Source organism: Aethalodelphis obliquidens, unplaced genomic scaffold (genome assembly GCF_003676395.1).
Source record: "Aethalodelphis obliquidens isolate GAN/ISIS:26980383/991018 unplaced genomic scaffold, ASM367639v1 scaffold6, whole genome shotgun sequence".
Lineage (NCBI taxonomy): Eukaryota > Metazoa > Chordata > Mammalia > Artiodactyla > Delphinidae > Aethalodelphis > Aethalodelphis obliquidens.
This window is the reverse complement of record NW_020837950.1, coordinates 42,077,791-42,098,855: the sequence shown is the minus strand read 5'-3', so window position 1 is coordinate 42,098,855 and position 21,065 is coordinate 42,077,791. Positions and strand designations below refer to the sequence as shown.

General features: G+C 37.5%; 1 protein-coding gene across 4 annotated transcripts in view; it reads left to right on the top strand.

Moving 5' to 3' along the window:
* PPA2 (inorganic pyrophosphatase 2) overlaps positions 1–21,065 on the top strand; it is an 84,196-nt gene that overhangs the window by 26,296 nt on the left and 36,835 nt on the right. For all 4 annotated transcript variants that reach the window (XM_027103422.1, XM_027103421.1, XM_027103424.1 and 1 more), the window contains 2 exons: positions 7,350–7,436; positions 14,646–14,772. In XM_027103422.1, the coding sequence (XP_026959223.1) occupies positions 7,350–7,436; positions 14,646–14,772 (214 nt within the window). The remainder of the gene's footprint in view (positions 1–7,349; positions 7,437–14,645; positions 14,773–21,065) is intronic.

Sequence of the window (21,065 nt, the reverse complement as noted above, 5' to 3'; positions counted from 1 at the left end):
AATTTAAATTGGTTCTAAGGACATGTCAGTGTGAGAGATTTGTGAATATAAATTTTTTTAATGTGGAGTTTTGTTGTATCAGTAAATTTTTTTTTCAAAGTATATATATGTCTGTACTCAAGTTCTTAGAGTTAGGTATATAGAACAATCACATTTGGCATTTTGAGTGTTATTTCTTTTTCTGGGCTTGGCTATTAAGAGTCGTGAAAAATGTTTTATCTCCTTAATCTGCAGTCATTTCTTTGGATATGACAAGTTATGCTTTTATATGCATTCATATATGACAGCATGAATTTTGTTTTTTAAATTTTAACAGATGAACTTTTAAATTGTTACCTCTTTCAGAACTCATTGTGAATTGAGTAAAGCAACTTAATTATATACTATTATGAATTTATAATTTTTAAGTGGGAAGCAATGGAAACAGTGACTAAGTAATGGTAAAGCAGCATTCCTACTAGAGAGTAACACTATTTGCTTTTCTTCCTTTCTTCTCCCTTTTTGTTTTCTTCTCCTGTTTCCTCACTCCTGGGAAGTGGTAACTCCTTCCAGATAATTTAGTGAGTAAAACTCAGAATATGCAGATTCAGAAGTCTAGGTTTGGGGACACAGAGAAGCATCTGCCTTTATGTTTATAAAAGCCATTAGAGCATCTGTCTATCTGAATATTTAATTTTGATTATTTAAATTTTATTTATTAATTTTAATATTTTGCATGAAATTCCAAGATGCTTTTTGGAAATTATCTGAGAAAAGGAGGTCTTGCTTTATCCAACTCAGAAAAACAGCTGCCCATGTAGAATAAACATTCACAGGAAAAGAAAAAAGAAAAATGTTTTTTAAAGAGTCAGGCTGTCTTTGATGCAGTTAGACCACCCAAGTAGATACATTCTTGGTTAAAACAGGCATTTCTAACATGGTGTGCTAAGAATGAGGATGTCTGTTGAAACCAAGAAGGCAGGTTTTCTGACTCCCCAGGTGCCTAAGTAGAGACCCTGTTTGACCTAGCAGTGAAAAAGCAAGAATATTTTTGTTAAGCTTGGGGGATAGGTCTGTACGAGAAGACATAGATGAGGGGAAGGCCAAAGAAGCCGTTGAATTAGAGAAAGACAAAAACAGAGCCATAAAAAGTATGTATTTGTTTATTTCATTAAACATTTATTAAGGATTTATGTGCTATGCTGTGTATTAGGTGTTGGGAAAACAGAAAAATGAGAGATACGTATAAGGTCAAGGCAGCATAATCGGTGACTAAGAATGTTGATTTTGGAGCCAGCTTGCCACTTCCTAGTAATGTGACCTTGGGCAAGTTCCTTTGTCTTTCGGTACCTCACCCTCTTTATATGTAAAATAGAGATGATAAAGTACCTACTGCACATGGTCCTGTTGAGGGTAAATGAGTTATTGCACGTTTATGTTAGAATAGCGCCTAATAGATAGTGATCCCATTATTATTACTGTTGGTACTTTTATTATTATATGGTCTTTATATAGACTCTTGGGGGTGGGGTGATCATCAACCAACTAGTGGTTACAGTGGAGCATAATAGATGCTACTAACTCATCTTTTGTAGTTTATCTATTTAAAGTCCTGACAAATTTTTGTGCTCCTCTGCATGTGTTTGAATGTGCAAGATGCTCTTGCTGCTATTATATTGGTCTGTTAGGTGCAGTGGTTCTTATATTAGAGCAGAGTTCGACTGCCGCTGGCTCTTTGCCCCCTGCCTTCACCACTGCCTACCAAGATTTCATACTCCACCTAGTATCCAAAATACCATTTTGCCCATAAGAGAACCTTTTAATGGTCTCTTGTTGCTAAAAGGATAAAATAAAAAGTTCCTAATATGGCTCCCCAACCCTTCATGATGTGGCCCTGCTTCTCCAGCCTCGTTTTGCAGCCTTCGTCTTTCCTCACTTCCATCCCACCACAGCAGCTTCTTCAGTGTTTCGAGTGTCCCTTGGCGTTTCCACACCAGCCCTTCCTTCACAGAGCTGTTTATTCATTCTGTACACATTTTTTGAGTATCTAACGTTTGCCAGGCCATGTTCTAAGTACTGGGGGTAAAGCAGTGATAAAAGGGACAAAAATTCTTCTGGGACTTGTATTCTGGGCAGAGAGACAGACAAAAAAAAAAGTAAAAATGTACAGTACATCAGATAGTGGTAAGCGTGTTAGAGAAAAATAAATCAGGGAATGGGGCTGGGGTGTGTTGGGATTGTTGCGGCTTACACAGGGAGAAGGCCTCAGTGAGGTGGTATTATCTGGGGGGAGACCTGAAGAAAATGGGAAGGTGTTTATCTTAGTAAAGACCTGAGGAAGTGAGGGCCATCTAGGGCCATCTAGGGGAATTCATCAAGAAACAAGTATAAAGGTCCCGAGGTAGAAGGCGGCTTCTAGTGCCTGAGTAACAGAAAGGAGGCCAGTGTGGCTAGAATGGAAGTGAGGAAGAGGAAATCGACCTGTATTCTCTCTGCTGTTTTCAACCAGAGATCTTTAGTATCTTTTTACACCCAAACTGACGTTGTAGTGTGTGTGTGTATGTGTGTGAGAGTCTTCAGCAGAAGAATGTACTATAGACTGCGTAGAGGTGAAACACCAAACAAAAATAGCTACATAGATTCATGTTTATAAAAAGTTGAAATTAGGCCAGTTGATGGGCAAGGTACCGTACCCGGTATCTCTTTGCTTCAGGTTGATGTTAAGACAGAGTGAGCCTGTTAAAATGCAAGCCAGCCCCCGGTTCCATTTATGTTTTTGGTCTCGTGTCTAGCTTCTCTTCCTGCTCTCTCACCTCCACACTGGCCTTCTCACGACTGCTCTATGCTCCAGGCACACTCCTGCCTCAGGCCATCACACTTACTGTGTCCTCCAGCCCGGGACACTCTCTCCCAGTGGTCACATGTCCTGCCTTCTTAAATGTTTGCTGGTCGGTTACCTCCTTCACGGTGTCTGCCCAGAACATCCTTTACAGCTTTAACCCATGTACTCCCATTCCTCCTTCCATACTTGTTTTTTTTTTTCCCTTTTCCATTACACCTACCAACTTCTGACATGCTACATAATTTAGTTATTTATTATGTTTATTTTTAATATCTTTTAGCTAGAATGCAGTCTCCATAAGGGCAGGGATTCTGTCTGTTTTGTTCACTGATGTCTTCCAACTGCCCAGCTTAGTGTCTGGCACCAAGTAGGTGATCAGTAAATATTTGGGGATGAATGAATCCATGAATGCACGGTGTATGTTGCATTTGCTTCGTAGGCATGTGTGGGTAATTGGATTTTGCTGTTCTCTTACGATTTGTCTTGTAACAGCAGGAAGTTTGTCCAGAGCGGTTACCAAGCCAACCACGCTTGGAAGAACATTTAAGCAGCAGAATACTATTTAAGTAGCAGCCTCTCCATTTAGCTTGTAATCCATCTGTGTGCCCTCATTTCAGACCTTCATCTGCCTAGACTGTTTAACCTTAATAACTTCCCTTGCAACAGCAATAATGCCTTCCTCAGAGTTTGAGTTTGGACTGGGCAAGAATCATCTTTGTCTTCCCCCTGATTGTGCATATTTCCCACATATTATTCAAGTGTAATAACTTTCTGTGTAAATATTTAGAGGACCTGTCGGAATAATGTTAAAGGACTGGAATCACTGACTTCAAGATTTCTTCAGTCTTAATGTAATATCATTGTATTTATTACTTTGAACTTCATTATAAATTTGGTTCAGTGACCCCAAGTTTCATTTAGTACCGCTTCTTAGCTTTATAACCTGGGACCAGTGACTAAATGTCTCTAGGCCTATTTGTTCATCTGTATCATCCTGCCACTTACCCCACAAGGTTATTGTGGATATTGAATGAGATGATCAAAGCAAGTTTAGCCCCGTAGTGAGTGTTCAATAATATTATCTCGATGATGACACTGTTGCCACTGATTGATATTAGCGGCTAATAGTAAATAGCTTTTGCTCCAGATTGAAGCTGGTGAACTTCAGGTAGCGGTTGAGTAGATCTTACTTCCTTTGACTTGATTATAGGAATTCTGATTGATCAGGAAGTAGTTCTCAAGAAGCATCTGTATACCCAGCTCTGTACCATTCAGTGATTTTTTTGAAGAGACTGAAGTACAAGATCATGGTGATTACAGATGTATTGGTTAATATTTATAAGATTGTAAGGTAATGATCTCAAAACCTTCATGAGGGTGAGTAAGGTTTGTTTTAGGCTAGATCAATAATCTATGTATTCTGATTTTTTTTCATAGCTTTATAGCCATCCTTTATATGAGTTTAGCATTATTTGTATTCTTCTTGATAGGTTTTTAAACTCTTTTTAAAGCTTTTCGTGGGTCCCTGCTAAAATTTTTCTATATACTTAACATATATACGTATATACTACTAAGTATATGCCTATGAGTCAGATTGCTAAGTTCTGAGTTACATACCTACTTACTTTACTAGGTATTCACAAATTGTTTACAAAAGAAGTTGTAATAATATATACTCCTACCAGTAGTAGTAGGGTTCCAGGTTTCTTACATCATTACCAGTATTTAGCATTATCAGATTTTTAAGTTTTTGAAATAGCGTCTCATTTTGGTTTTAATTTGTATTTCTCTGATCAGACTGGGTATCTTTTCATATATTTGTAAGTCATTCACGTTTCCTCTTTGAATTACCTGTTCCTGTCTTTGACCCATTTTGTATTGCATTGCTCTTTTTCTTATTTAACTGTAGAAGTTATTTCTAAATTCTGGATCTAATCTTTTGTCACTTTTGTGAAACAGTTATTAAGATTTGGAATTTCCTCTTCTGGATATTTCTTTTCTAGCCTGACTGTGCTTTTCTAGTTGTTTCTCTGCCTAGTTAGATACTTAAAGCTACACTCGAGGGCATAAAGTTTTAAATTTGTCAAGATTTCCTCTCCTAGTGATTGTTTGAAATTATACTGTATTTTCAAGTTAAGTTAGAAGTCATTTAGTATGACTCTCTTTTTGTAGTAAAAAACTGAGCCCTGAAGGTATAGAGTGTTAAAGGCAGGACTAGAGATAGAAAGAACTCGTATGGTCTTTTTTTCTGGTGAGGGAAATCATGAACCACTCACTCGCCCTAAAATTGACAGCATTGTTATAGCTTAAGAATTTTGCCTGTATGTACTTATTTTCTCAAGAGAAGGAACTAAATTGATAGGTAATGTTGAAAGTGGAGTTTCTGAAGGGAATGTAGACCAATGAAACAATCAACAAACAGAAACACTCACAAAAACCAAATGGAATACCACTTATATGAAGACAGTTTTTGTGTCAGTACCAGAAAGGACTTTTGTAAATATTAAATCCGACCAAAATGGGCTAAGTTATCTCATGAATTTGTGAGCTTCCTGTTCACTGGTAGTATTTATGTAGGTTATGAATGACCACTAACAACCATAGAATTCAGGGCTGGGATGTATCTAGCAATTGTCTTATTTAAGCCATTCTTTTTGTAGGTGAGGAAACTGAGGTCTGGATGTTTTGGCCAAGGTAGTTTGTGGCTAAAGTAGGACTAGAATCTAGGTATCTTCCTTCAGGCCGGAGTGACTTCTAGCTTATCACGTTTGTTCCCTTCTGAGAGTGGGAGTGAGGTTAAGGAAGGTTCAAGAAAGGATTCCTGCATTAGGAAGGAAGAACCTCTCAGATATTTTCTGATTCTGCCTCTGGGTTTTCTAATTCCACTTATACTTCACTTCTGTCTTGGCTTCTCCAGCACATTAAGATTAATTTTGTAGCATTTGTGACAAATGCTACACCATTTATCAGCATGGTGTTCTTCAGGGTGTTGACTGTGTCCTGTTGGTTTCTGTTCCTAACTCCTGGTCAAGAGTAGGTAATCAATAAATATTAACTCAATGAATGGATGCCTGGTAATAGAAAACAAGAAGCAGTAAGGTCAACCGTAGGAAAATATACTTAGGAGATTCTGAGAGTAAGAGAACTTAAAAGAAGAGAGTCATGAATAAGGTTATATCTGAAAGTAATTGCCATTCAATTACCAAATATTTGTTATCAAAATCTGGGCATCATAACATAATTTTTAATAGCATGTGTTCTAATCTCATTGCCACCATTTAGAATCTGAGCTTGGCAAGTTTAAACTCTGTGCTGCAGTTTACTTATCTGTACAATGGGGTTAATAGTGGTACATTCTTCATGGGATACATGTATGTATATGTGTGTGTATATCACTGGGAAGGTATCTCTCACCTATAACCAATATGTAAGGTTAACAGTTATTTTTATTATCCTTATATTTTATTAGTAATGCTAGTATTGGGGGTAGTGAAATGTTAGTCGTGGTTTACTGATTTTGCTTTCTGGTAAGGATGGGTCAGTTTATTCCTAAATATGCTATAATTATGATCAGAAGGGAAATACTAGAGTTTATCTAGGGTTTAGCTGTAAATAGGGTTCATTTTAAATTATCTATATAAAATTAGAGGAGCCAATCTTGGATAATCTGAAGTTCTAGGTAACATTCTTGAGATGACACAGTCTCTGCACATCTTACAAATCTGAGAGAAATAATTTCAGGGAACTTCTACAGTTCCACTTAGAATCAGCTAATTATGGAGCTTTTGGGGAAGGATGGTGCCTAAGGGATATTGAAGCTTGATAACAAATTTCCGTTATGCTGTTCATTTATAAAAATACTCAATGTGTATAGTTTATAGCCGACAGGGTATAATCTTTTCAGTAAACTAAAGAGTTGACACCTTTTCATGGTTTTGTCAAATTTTCGAGATTTGATGACAAATGTAGAGGATTTTTAAAATGGAATGAAATGGGACAAAAATGGGTTTTTCTTTCGTAGATACTTGCTCTTTGGTTTATGAAGGGAAAACTGGGTTTGTTCTAGTAGAAGTTACTTAGAGTATAGGAAGTTTATTTTCAAACCTGGAAAGCCAGACCCAATGCTGTTCCATGTCAAAGGAAGCAGTGAGTAGTGGAAGCAGCAGTCCAGACAGTGGAAACAAGGGCACAGACAACGGGAACACCTGAACTGAAGCTCTAAATAAAAGTGAGCATGATTTTAGACACTGACTAAACTTGGAAGAAGAGTGTATTTGTAAATACCACCCACTTTCAGATGTGATTATACAGACAAATGAAAGGCAGGAGGGAGGAAATAGTATGAATCTGTTTTAATTATTATGATGCTTAGGGATGTACTGGCATGTTGGCATTGAGCCTACTTAATTTCTGAGAATTTTCCCCTCGGATTATGGCTATCTGTAAAACTTCATGGACATGTGGAAAGATTAAGATACATTATAGAGAGTATTAACCCATATTCCACCCCCGCCCTTCTGTTTTTTAGACTTGGGAAGATCCCCATCGAAAAGATAAGAGCACAGACTGCTGTGGAGATAATGATCCTATTGATGTTTGTGAAATAGGCTCAAAGGTTTGTTGCATAGACTGTTATTCTAACATATGTTCAACTTTATTCATGCCGTAAAATTTCAGTTCTCTTTGGAAGGCACCGATTCTTCAACTCTTCAAAGTTCTAGCCTATTCATCCCTCTGATATCAGTGTTTTTTTGTATCTTTACTTCCTTCTCTTAAACTAGGGGTTGGTAAACTACAGCTGGTGGCCGGTCAGATCCAGCTCGCCACCTGTTTTTATAAATGACACAGCTCCAGCCGTTCATTTACATATGGTCTACGGCTGCTTTTGCACCACAGCAGCAGTTGAGGAGTGTAGCAGAGACCGTACAGTCTGCGATGTCTAAATATTTGCTATCTGACCTTTTACAGAATAAGTTTGCTGAGTCCTGTCTTCATCGTCCTTGCCCATTATCCAGACAGGAAGTTCAACACTGATGAAAGCCAGCTGGTACTCTTTTTTTTTGTGCCTGTTTCCAGGGTGCAGGGTCCCACTGGGGACAAACAAAACTTGAGCTTTCATAGGTTACTGCTACCCATAGAATACTGTGTGTCTTTGTGCACATTCTTCCTTTCTCCTATTTTCTACTGCATTTATTGCCAATATTTATTGTTCTCTGCAGACATTAAACTCCTTGTACTTTGTTCTCACTCCCAGCAGAACATGTTGTCTTTAATTTTGTAGAGCTCATAGAAACCAGCATGTAGGAACCCCCTAACTTTCCCCGTTAGAGCACCAGACACCTGTGCCTGCAGACACTCCTTCTTCCCTTCCTTCTGTTACTCTGAGACCAGGGCTTCCCCCTGTGCTCTAGATCATGTCCCTTCTTGCCTCTTGAGTGACACTATTTTCTTAGCTCTTCTCTGTCCTGTATTTACAACTTCTCTTTCTTTATTGGCTTCCTCCCATATGCCTCCTCTCTTTTTCCTTTTCATAGGAAGACTTGTAAAAAGAGTCAACACTGACCTCTATCTCCTCCTTCCCGCTTAATCTTCAACCTATTTCAAAATTGTTTCCGTCCCCCCATTATTTCAGTGAAACTGCTCTTACTAAGGTTACTGGTAACTTTCTTTTAGCCAAATCCAACTGGCCTGTTTCACAGGTTTTGTCTAACTTGAATTTACCTTAATATTTTATACCTTTAACCTCATCTTCCTTCTTCAGTCTCTTTGCTTGGCTTTGATTATATCATAGTATCTTGGATATCCTCTAGTTCTCATTCCTCCTGGGTTTCTTTTGCAAGCTCCCTTCTTCTGCCTGCTCCTTAAGCATTGCTTCACTTGAGGGTTGTGCCCTGATTCACCTCTTCTTCACTTGGTGTCGCGACTCCCTTGGTGATCCCGTCCCAAGCATTCATGGTTTTGCTCTCAAATTAATGTCCAGCTCAGACCTACGTTCTCAACTACTACACCTACACTTGAGTGTCTCCCAGGCGCCTCAAACTCATTGTGTCCGAAACTGAACTCATTGTTTCCTCCTGTCCACATGAAGGACGTCTCTCCTCCTTCCCTCCTCACCTCCAGGTTCTTGAGCCAGAAACTGACGGGACATCCTTGATCGTCCTTTGCTTCTCTTTATCCTATTAGTCATGAAATACTGATTCTATTGTTCTAAATGGCCTTTTAAATCTCTTTCTTTCCATTATCACTGCAGCCAGCTTTGTCTAGTCCTCAATTATATTGCACTTGAATTATTCCTACTACTGACCAGTTTCCTTGCCGAGTCTTATTTTCCCTCCCGATTCCAGATTCTTTTCCGGCTCTACTCTTTTTGAGTCCCTGTCCCCTCCTTTTCTGACTTCCTCTCCTGCCACTGTTCATCGGCAGCTGTACCGAACTTCCAATTCCTATAATGTATCTGCCGTCACTCGTGTACAGGCCTTCACACAAGCTGTTCCCTTTATGTAGAATGGAATATTCTCTTCCTTCACTTTATTTGACTTTCCCCTTCTTTTCACTTTACCTCCCCCTGCTCATCCTTCGGATCTCAGCTGTAATATCACTTCCTCTCAGAAGTCTCCCTTTGCCCTCTGTACACTAACATACTTGCTCTCTGGTCTGTGCTTCCTCAGTACCAATAGTGCTGTGTTTTTGGTCTAATTGTCTCCTCTGAGATGGCAGTGAGCTCTGTGAGGATGAGACTCACCGTTACAGCATGTAACTCAGTGCCTGGCACAGGGCGTATGCTTAATGTAAGACGTTCCAAATGCAATCATTACTTGAGTCATATTCTTCTAGCTGAGGTTAAATCGGTTTTCTCTGGAAACTCATATTAGCACTTTTAGGCTTCCAGAATGTTATTCAGTGAATAGTGTCCTCTGATTCTTTGTCACTTTGTTTATTTACTGTATTCTTCTGTTACTCTTCTTTTTTCTTTCTCGTCTTCTTCCTCATTCTCCTTTCTTATTCCTCCTCCTTTCCTCCTCTTCTTCATCCTCTTCTTTGACTTTCTGTTCCTTCTCTTTTTGCTTTTTCTCCTTCTATTCTTCTACTTCCTTCTTTTTTTCTTCCTTGTACTTTTATTCTCTTCCACCACCCCGCCCTTCCCCCACCCCTCCCCAGGCGGCTTTTCCTTCCCTCTGTCTCTTACTCCTTTCCTGCAGGGGAGATTCCCATCCAACTTAGATTTCTAGTTTACACCCAGATAAGGACAGATAGGGGCTAGAGTTCATGCTTGTGTTACTCTATAATTCCTTTATCTCTCCAGCAGAAATATGGCCAAATTGTTTGCTTTATTTCAAATTTAAGCTATAGTTTACAAATTTATTTTTTGGCCTTTTTTCTCCAGAGGGGGTAGTGAAGTGTGTATAAAATGAATAGATTAGAAAGAAGAATATAAATATTTCAATGAGTACCTCCTTTGTTCCAGATGCTATGCTATATACATTGGGTCAGTTTCCTGTGTCTTATTTTATGATAAGAAGAGTCACTAAATTAAATAACATTACATCGATGGAAAGGTTATATAGTAGAAAACCCTAATTCTTTTTGTTTTATTGAAGTATAGTTGATTTACAATATTTTGTGTTAATTTCTGCTGTACAGCAAAGTGATTCAGCTATACATATATATACATTCTTTTTCATATTCTTTTCCATTATGGTTTATCACATATATTGAATATAGTTCCCAATGCTATGCAGTAGGACCTTGTTGTTTATCCATTCTATATATAATAGCTTACATCTGCTAATCCCCAAATCCCTATCCATCCCTCCCTACCACCCCTACCCCTTGGCAACCACAAGTATGTTCTCTGTGTCTGTGAGTCTGTTTCTGTTTCGTAGGTAAGTTCATTTGTGTCATATTTTAGATCCCACATGTAACAGATCATATGGTATTTGTCTTTCTCTTTCTGACTTACTTCATTTAGTATGATAATCTCTAAGTCCATCCATGTTGTTGCAAATGGCATTATTTTGTTCTTTTTTTATGGCTGAGTAATATTCCATTGTATATATGTGCCACATCTTCTTTATGCATTCATCTGTCAGTAGACATTTTGGTTGCTTCCATGTCTTGGCTATTGTAAATAGTGCTGCCATGAACATAAGGGTGCATGTATCTTTTGGAAATTACAGTTTCGTCTGGGTATATGCCCAGGAGTGGGATTGCTGGATCATGTGGCAACTCTATTTTTAGCTTTTTGAGGAACTGGTGTACTGTTTTCCATAGTAGCTGCATCAATGAACATTCCCACCAACAATGTAAGAAGTTTCCTTAGAAAACTCTTACTCTGAAGATGTAATCCTTGGGGCCACTCAGTTTATATTAAGTGCAGATTATTAAGTTAATTTAAATCCTTGTGCAGATATTAAGTGTAAGCAAAAAGATTAGATGAAAGTATCTTATTTTCACTGATGTAAAAACTTGTCAGTGAGCACGTAATTAATGAGATTGGTAACTGGAAATCATGAAAATCTCAGTACCTGATAAACTGATTTGACTTAGTAACACTAAGTCATTATTGACAAAACAAGGAAATCTAAGAAAACTTGATATATAGGCTTTTAAATAAACGTATCAAAGTCACTAAATATGTGGAATAAAATTAAAGGTTGTAAATGTAAGTGCTTTGTAACAAGGTATACATCATTAATCTTGAAAGCATACTTTTGTATGCAGAGAGCAGTCCCTGGTTGACAACCAGCAAATTTAGGGGGACCTCAGTCCTACAATTGCAAAGAATTGCATTTAAATGGGTTCTTTCTTAGAACCTTCAGATCAGAGCCTAGCCTGGCCAACACCTTGATTTTGGCCTTCTCAGGCCATGAGCAGAGAATCTAGCTGTGTTGTGCCTAAACTCCTGACCCATGGAAACTGTGAGATAATGTACACTGTTTTAAGCCTTTTGATTTATAATAACTTGTTACACTACAGGAAAAACCTAATACACAGGATAACAGGCTTTAAGCAGTTTTACTTTCCATAGTTTTTTATATTGATTGGGTCCAGTTGAAGTTTTACCCCTCATTCTTCAAATTCTAAATCAGCACAGAAGTTTTGTTGTAGACCACTATTACATTCTGCCCATTCCAGGTTCCCAGGAGTTAGCAGTTGACAAGTGTGAGCAGATAAGTACAGGTAGAGCCCAGAGAGAAAAAATATTAATATCTGTGGAAGACCTCTTGTGTTCTAGTTCATGCATCTGTTGTCTCCTTTGCTCTTTATCTTTACATCAAGGAGTAAGTCATGTGATCTCCATTTTACTGTGGAGAAACCAAGTCCTAAAATATTGTGTGAAGTAGTTGGCCTCAGTCACCTCTAGGAGTGGTGGAGGAAGAATTTGACCCCGTATATTTGTGACTTAAAAATCCTGTCTTTTGAAGTATTTTTATAATAGCTAGAAAAGTCTGTAATAACCCTAGTCTGATTCTGCCTGAAATCTTTGAGGCATACCTACATTCTTGTTTCATAGTGTCGACTCATTTTTGAAACATGGTCAACTGTATGATTCCCAAGGAATTAGTAACAGAATCTTCTGTGTACATTAATTTCCTCGCAGGGTAGATGGAGAGTTTTATAATGGAACTGAGGCAATAGGATTTATCTTATATCCAAAGCAATTTATTCTTTTAGTTAATGAGGCCCGAAAAAATATTTAGTAAACATGAAGTAAGTACTTAATTGCCATCTAAACAATAGGCCTTTGTTGGGACTACAGCTCCTTTATCTTGCTTCGGGCTATGCCTCGGCTAGTCCTTAAATCATCTATAAGGAACATCATAGAAGAAAGCCTCTTTTAACACCACATATGTAAATGGACAAAGGAAAAGGGGCAGAGTCCTGGAAGTTGTTAATAGACTTAGAATCACAGATACAGAAATTTTTAAGTTAAGTTCTTTGAGAAGTGTTAATTCATTTGGTATCTAACATTATGTGTTCTGCAAAATTTGTTGAATTGCTTTAGACTGAATTGAATTGTGGGGTATTCAGAAGAATTTTACCATCTGTTTTTAAGCATCTTATCCTGAGTTTTTGGTTTGATTGAGAGAATTTCCTTTCCAGTTTTTAAAGTGTTATTGCAAGGCAGTGGTTTGTCTAATCCCTTTCTGTTGCTTATGAGATCAGAGGGCATTTATCATTCTGATGAAACTTGGTAATTCCCAGACATGCTTCCTGCTTGCCCTTGTAACCATAAAAGTCTCAAATCTGCTCTTATGTTGTATGAAATTTCAAAGTAAATTAATTCTTGTGAATAAAAATAAAACAATTTAGAAGGTGCCTTTAAAAACTATATATGATTCCCAGTAATTCTGATAGACACCCCTGTCACCAAAGTCTGCTGCAGGCTCCTCAGCTTTGGCACTATTGACATTTTGGGTGGATGATACTGTAATAGGAGACTGTCCTGTGCAGCATCCCTGGCCTCTTCCCCGCTAATGTGCTAATAATACCCCCCCAGTTGTGACAACCCCAAATGTCCCCAGCATTGCCACATGTCCTCTAGAGGGCAAAATTGCCTCTGGCTGAGAAGCAGGGATGCAGTTCATCACTGAGTTAACCAATGGAGCCACCTTTCATTGATGATTATGTGATAACTTTGAACATTTTTGTTTTATAAAGGACCTCCTGGCATGAGGTGTGTAAGTCTCCCCAACAAGATTGTAAACCTTTAAGAAAGGGGATGCTTTCTTTTTGTATACATAGTGTCTAATATAGTGCTGGGCACTAAATAGAGCCCAAACATGTGAGAGTCTGGCTAATATAATTGTGCATATTCTCCTAAAAGTGGTATTTCAGTTTAGTTTATACAGTCACATTAATCTGTTGGATAAACTAATTTCACTTTCATGCAGATTTATATTAAGATTTCAGATTCATTTTGCAAATGTTCTGAAAGGATTTATTTGACTTTTTGGTTTAAGATCTGTTTTTTTCTCTCAAATAATTTCAAGATACAACAGTGACTTTCCTTTGCATACCTTGATTTCCAGATGTAAAGCTGAATTTTGAAACATGAAGGAATTATTCTGAAGCATATGTTCAGATTTCAGCTTACAGTGAAATTCTATAGCCGACTAAACCTTTAAAAATAAAAGGCTATAGAAAGAATGCATGCATATAAACTTGGCATTGGCAACTTGAGGGAACCACTGAAATAACTTTCTTTAGTACAAGGAACATCTGCTTCAACATCATGCTGTTTCTTGGTTTCACTTAAAATCTTTTTAAAGCATTTTATGAAACCTGCTTTGTCTCTGTCTTTAACATTTTAATAATTCTTTCATTGTCATTCATTATCTTAAGGCTGTATTCAGATATGATAAAAATTTACTTTTCACTAGTAACTGATAAATATAGTTTGCAAAGAAGGTACTATAAAGCAGTTTCAAAGGATTCTCATGTCTTTTTACCCCCAAGTTTCAAAGGATTCTCATGTCTTTTTACCCCCAAGTTTCAAAGGATTCTCATGTCTTTTTACCCCCAAGCAGCAGAAGCCAGATTTATATTATAACATGATATACATGACTTTATTTTCTGCTTATTAGTATGAGTTTCTAGGCCTAGTACATTAAATTTTAAGATCTATAAATAATTTCAGTTTCCAGAAAGGGATCAAGACATCTATTCTAAGAAGGATATCATAAAAGGCTTTAGGACTGTGTTTACAATAATTTTAATTATTAAGTTTCAGTCTATAGTGCTTTTAATCTTTCATATAGATTTTTATATGAGTAAATTTCTCCAAAGCCTGGCAAATGCTGAATTTCTTTTCTCTTTAAAGGTTCTTTCTCGTGGAGATGTTGTTCACGTGAAGATCCTTGGAATTTTGGCTCTTATTGATCAGGGTGAAACAGATTGGAAATTAATTGCTATCAATGTGAATGATCCTGAAGCCTCGAAGTTTCATGGTAAGTCTGTAACTTTCCAGAAACAGAAGTAAATCAGTGTGTCATTGGAATTCTTAGAATTTAAAAGAGGCTCATGTAGAACACAGTGTATATTTTGGGAGTTAAACTTATACGTTTTGTTTTCTAATTCTCTCTCCATGGACTATAAAGGGCAATTCAATATGATTGTGTCTGAGTTATGTCGTACTGCTGGGAGGAGCAAGAGAACGAAAAGGAGTGCAGACAGACAGACGATACTTCAGATTAAGAAAGTACAATCTATGGGTTCCCTTCCCCCTCACCTCCTTCCCTCCCGCCCTTCATTCTTTTCTTTCTTAAGTCTCTCTTTTATTCATTTGAGTAACAGGAAAAATAAGAAAACAAAAAGGGGAGTGTTCATCAAAGACATAAGCTGTCTTTGCGGTACGCGGGCCTCTCACTGTTGTGGCCTCTTACCTTGCGGAGCACAGGCTCCGGACGTGCAGGTTCAGCGGCCATGGCTCACGGGCCCAGCCGCTCCGCGGCATGTGGGATCTTCCCGGACCGGGGCACGAAGCCGTGTCCCCTGCATCGGCAGGCGGACTCTCAACCACTGCCCAACCAGGGAAGCCCCATAAGCTGGTTTTATACCTAGTTTTTGTTCTGTCTTGTACAGGTGAAGGGAAAGATAATGGCCCTCTAACAAAATTTTGATGTCCCAGAAATTTAAGTTCCAGAAGTTTGGTATGATAAAGAGTTAACTTTCTTTGGTGTCGGACAGACTTCAGTTTGCGTTCTGGCTGTGCTACTTTCTACTTGAGTGACTTTGGATAGATCATTTAGCCTTTCTGAATTTCAGTTTGCTCATCTAATAATGTAGGTAATTATACCTACTTGTGAGCTTGTTGGCAGTATAAGAGATGATTTACTTAAGCATCTGGCTGTCATATGAAGTGTTGGGTATATGGCCACTATTATTATTCTCTGACCAATTTTTTCCCCTAGTTTTCTAACCTTTTTCCTTTCAGTTGCATCCTTATTTGGGATCCTGGTCTTTTCTAGACCTCAGTTCTTATCTCAATTTGAAAATACACCATTTCTGAATTGACTGAAACTCATTAACACTTACTTTTTAAACTGTCTTAATTTATGTGCATTTAAAACCTTTTCTTCACCATGGAGCAGGAAGGAGAAGTACAGAGAGGGAAACTCCTGATGCAGAAAACATACTTTGCAGACTTTCTAGTTTTTACACAGAGCTGCACTAGCAAGAGGGATGTGTAAAAGCTGTTCTTAGGGATTTTTTTCCATTATAATTGTGTATGCTCAATTTACCATAAGCATTACCACTGATCAACACTGCTTTTTGAAATGCACCAAAATGTAAGCATAGCTGCATTTAATAAAGGAAGTGTTTTCTTAAAAAAAACAAAAAAACAAAAAACTTTTCTTGCACATGGAACAACAAGAGAGATTTTATGCCATTCTTGCTTGTAATTGAGAAAGGGAAGGGTCTGATCGGGTGAAGTACATATAACCTCAAGGTCAAAACTAAAACATGAAAACTACAATTAAAATATGAGACTCAAGCCCATAAACCATATATTTTTCTTATCTATTTCATTACTTTGCACTGGATTTCTTTATTATTGTATTTCTCACATATATATGTATGCGTGTATATATGTATACATATGTAGCAGGAGTAAATCAATACCCAATTTAAAAGTTTTTTAATACATAAGCTGCTCCTCAGATGAGAACTGATAATATAATGATACAACAGCCAGCAAAAGCAAACTGTTCAACTAATTCGTTTGTGATGTGGCACACTAAAGTCACGAAACTCTACTGAGGGATGTCCCTTTAAACTGGAGAGGCTGAGAGTCTAAGGAAAGTAGTCTTTAGCTCAGTACTGTTGGAGATGTGATTTAACACCTCAAATTCCCTAACATATGTCAAACACTGGTGCCTGTCCTAGTACATATTATTATTCTTAATTTAGAAGAATCTCAAAGGATTTAAATAAATTGCCTAGGGACTTCCCTGGTGGCACACTGGTTAAGAATCCACCTGCCAGTGCAGGGGACACGGGTTCGATCCCTGGTCCGGGAAGATCCCATGTGCCGCGGAGCAGCTAAGCCCGTGCGCCACAACTAACTGAGCCTGCGCTCTAGAGCCCGCGAGACATGACTACTGAAGCCCGCGCGCCCAGAGCCTGTGCTCCGCAAGAAGAGAAACCACCACCATGAGAAGCCCGCGCACCGCGAAGAAGAGTAGCCCCCGCTCGCCGCAACCAGAGAAAGCCTGTGCAGCAACGAAGACCCAACGCAGCCAAAAATAAATAAATTTTAAAATAAATAAATAAATAACTTGTCTAAGTTTGCACATTTAGTAAATAGTGGAACCATGATTTGAACTCATTTCAGTCTGATGAGAAAGTCCATTGTCCCATCTACCATGCTATACTGCACAATTCATATTTGTGTAATTTACAGTATTTGTAACTAGCAGTATTGAAACCAGATTACACAGTATAAAGTACCTTACTCCTACAGTTTCCTAAGGGTTAGAATGAAAAAATATAACTGTATTTTCACTTTTTTTTCTGTTTATACCCCAAATGGAGACGGCTTGCACTTTGGGCATCCTCTTCTAAATTCTTGTTGTGTATGCTTATACAGAGAGACATGCAGAAATACTGAAACCATGACATGCAGAAATATTGAAGCTTATTTTGGTTGAGATGAAATTATCAGACTAGAATAATTAAAATTATTGTTTTGAAAGGCAAAAAGTACTTTTTTTTCCATTACACTAAAAGGGAACACATACATTATCTTCATCTTAAGAAATACAGCAGTGCTTCTTTATAATAACTTTTTTAAATCTTAAAAGACTAGATGAGTAATTATTGACATATTTTGCTCTGAAATGGTAGCTGACATTGTGCTTTGTGTTTATTTCCAGAATGAATAAGGTATACAGGGGAAAATGGATTATTTAAGGATATTTGCATATTATTTACACTGAGTAGTTCCAATACTTAAGTACTCTTATATATCTAGATTTTGTAAGATAAATTCTGTAGTTTTAAGAGTTATAAGTGTTTTCTTTTGTGACTTCTCATTTCTTTTACCTCCATGTTACTGTACATACTCCACATATTCCACGTTTCTACTCTCCTCTTTTATTTGATAGAGACCCAAGAAAAAGAATAGATGTAGGCGCAAATTGAAAGGCTGGGGAGTCTGCAGTATAAATTTTTTTTTTTAATCCTAAATCATGGAATACTAGGTAACCCTATGTAGCAGCTTTTATTTTTCATTGAAACTGAAGTTTGGTTTATATTTATCATATCTAACATCATCCAGCTCTCCTCTGAAACGATTTCAGACAAAAGACAGAGTTTCTGTTGTCCTGCTGCTCAAGCAAATATTAATGGACAGAAATCATTCCTAACCTTACTTTTTTTCTTCACTACTTAGCCTGGTGTGTTGTTTGTGTTTTCATTAGCACCTGTAAAGGGGGGAATTGGAGGGGATGAGAACTGAAAGATGCTCACTAATCACAGGGGTTGAAAGCTTCCTAAATGTGTGAAGGAAATTTTACAAAATTAGTTTCTATGAAAAGTTTGGTGCTATTCTCTATCTACTATAAATCTTTAAAAATTAATCAACAGTATTTAATCTGAAACCAAGCAACTTTTAAACGTTTTATTGTGTCCCTCCCACGTGTACCTTCTGAAATCACAAACAGAAGACTTTGGATGGCATTTTTTTAATTATAAAAAATAGTCATATATTTGGAAATAAAAACTCAGAAGTATAAAAAGCATATATAAAATGAAAAGTAATGTTCTCCTTCCTACTTTTTCATCCCCAGCCCCCTAGTCTTACTTCTCATATCTTCTTCCCCATATGTTTTTAGTTCTCAAGTGGTTGCTTCTGTTCTGTAATCAGTGTGCTCACACCTCTGTTTCTTTTCCCTGTTAACTTTAAGTTGCTGCTTTCAAAGATTAGGAATTTAACATCTTATACATCTCTCAATTTTCTTACCATATTTCTTCTTCTGTTATCTTAATAACTCTAGGTATTACACTTTGAGCTGTATTTATTGCTTCATTAATTTTGAGCGGTAACTCGTGGCTGCCCAGTGTAAAACCAGGGCATTCAGGTTTCTGTACTTCTTTCCTTCTCTGCCCCTTACAACCCAGCTTCCCTCAGCTACACTATGAGTTCTACAGTGTAAACATTTGTAATGCATAGGTTCTGTTCTTTAACCATAACTGTTTTTCATGTTTTGTCTCTTGAATCTGAAAGTTGAAAACTAATAAATAACATTTACAGTATTTATGTAACTATCATTCACTTCATTTATCATACTGTTTATCGAATGACTGGTTTTAGACAGGCTGTACCCTTGAGCCTGCTGCATAGCTATTATCATGGGGTTTCTTTTCATTGCCTTTCTGGGTTATTAGTTCATTGCCTTTCTGGGTTATTAGTTCTATTCTTTCTTAGATTCTTTGATGCCCTCTACTTTACTTTCCTTTTTCATTGTTGGCTGGTGTACATTTTCCAAAAATTTTTACAGAAAATGCATGGGAGATTGATTTCATACGTGTCAGAGTCCATACATGTCAGAAATGGTTTGTTTTGGTGGTCAACTTCTCCTTAAATAACTTTAAAATATCGAATGCAGTAACTTTAAATATAAATTACTGTATATCAGTTGAAATTTCTATCACAACGGAGTGATTTTTTAACAGTTTAAACATTTGTCATCTATACTTGACATTTTTATTCAGTGGGAAGAAGAATTAAAAACATGTAGGGAAGGGTAACTATCTGGACATTCTTTAAAATTCTGTAGTTTTCTGAGGATGTGTGTAATACAGAAATTTATAGAGAAATTTTTTTATTTCCTATATATAATTGTTATTTAGACATTTAAAAAATAAGTCCCTCCTATTAATTTCTACTACCTTAAGAAAAAGAAGCTGTCTTTGACATGGTCAGTACCTGTGTCTTCTTTTCTGAAAACAAAAAAGTGTGTTTTAATTTATAGACAGTATGTTTTATCTATCTATCTATTTTTTGGTGTATTCAGACACATTTGTATTTCTGTAAGGAAGTTCTGGGGTTGTGGGGTTTTTTTAAGCAATTTTTATTACTCTTTAATTTTTATACATGTAGTTCTAGATGTATCATGCTTGAAGCATGATACCAATATTTTAAAATTTATTTATTTAAATTTGGTTGTGTTGGGTCTTTGTTGCTGTGTGCAGGCTTTCTCTAGTTGCGTGAGCGGGGGCTACTCTTCCTTGCTGTGAGCGAGCTTCTCATTGCGGTGGCTTCTCTTGTTGCAGAGCACAGGCTCTAGGCACGCGGGCTCAGCAGTTATGGCACGTGGGCTCAGTAGTTGTGGTGCGCGGGCTGTAGGGTACACGGGCTCAGTAGTTGTGGCTCGCGGGCTCTAGAGCGCAGGCTCACTAGTTGTGGTGCACGGGCTTAGTTGCTCCGCGGCATGTGGGATCTTCCTGCACCAGGGCTCGAACCCGTGTCCCCTGCATTGGTGGTTGGATTCTTAACCACTGTGCCACCAGGGAAGCCCTGTGGTGGTTTTATTTGTTAGGAAATAACTTCTTTGATCCTAATGAACATGTACAGACTTTGGTAGACTGTAATATCCTGTTTTAATGTTTATAGTTTTTTAAACTTTGACTTGACTGAACTAAAACTAGCCATTGCATCAGAGAATACATTTCAGTTGGAAGGAAACTGTGGTTGCTGGCTATATTTCTGTAATTTTAACATTATTATTTAAATATTCAAGTTTTGCCTTCTGAAAGTTGAGTAGCAGCTTTGAAAATCTAAAAAATGTCTAAACAGCATTTGAAAACAAATTCCTCGTACGCCCTGATAGAAAATTGGTCACTTTGGCCGGCTCATTAACACTTGGTGAGCACTAAGACCATTTAATGCACTGTAATTAGGTTCCAGCCCCTAATGCTCTTAATGGTACCTTAATGACCTGAAAGAGTTAATAAGACTCCCAGGGCACCTAAATTGTTACTAGAGAATGCCTTGGCTGTTAGGGATAATAGCGCTTGGTTCTGAAATAACCAAGTTCAGAGCTTTTTAAGAAGATGGAAATGCTAGGGCATATGTAATTTCTCTCTTGGTTAAACTAACCACCTTCTATAATATTGAGCTTCAGATATTCACCAAACAGATGTTTGAGCCTCTTCAGGACCACCAACGATGCCTAAGGCCCTTATGTCAGGAGAAGTAATGTCATGAGGTAATTTAAGCCTAGAAGCTATGTCAACT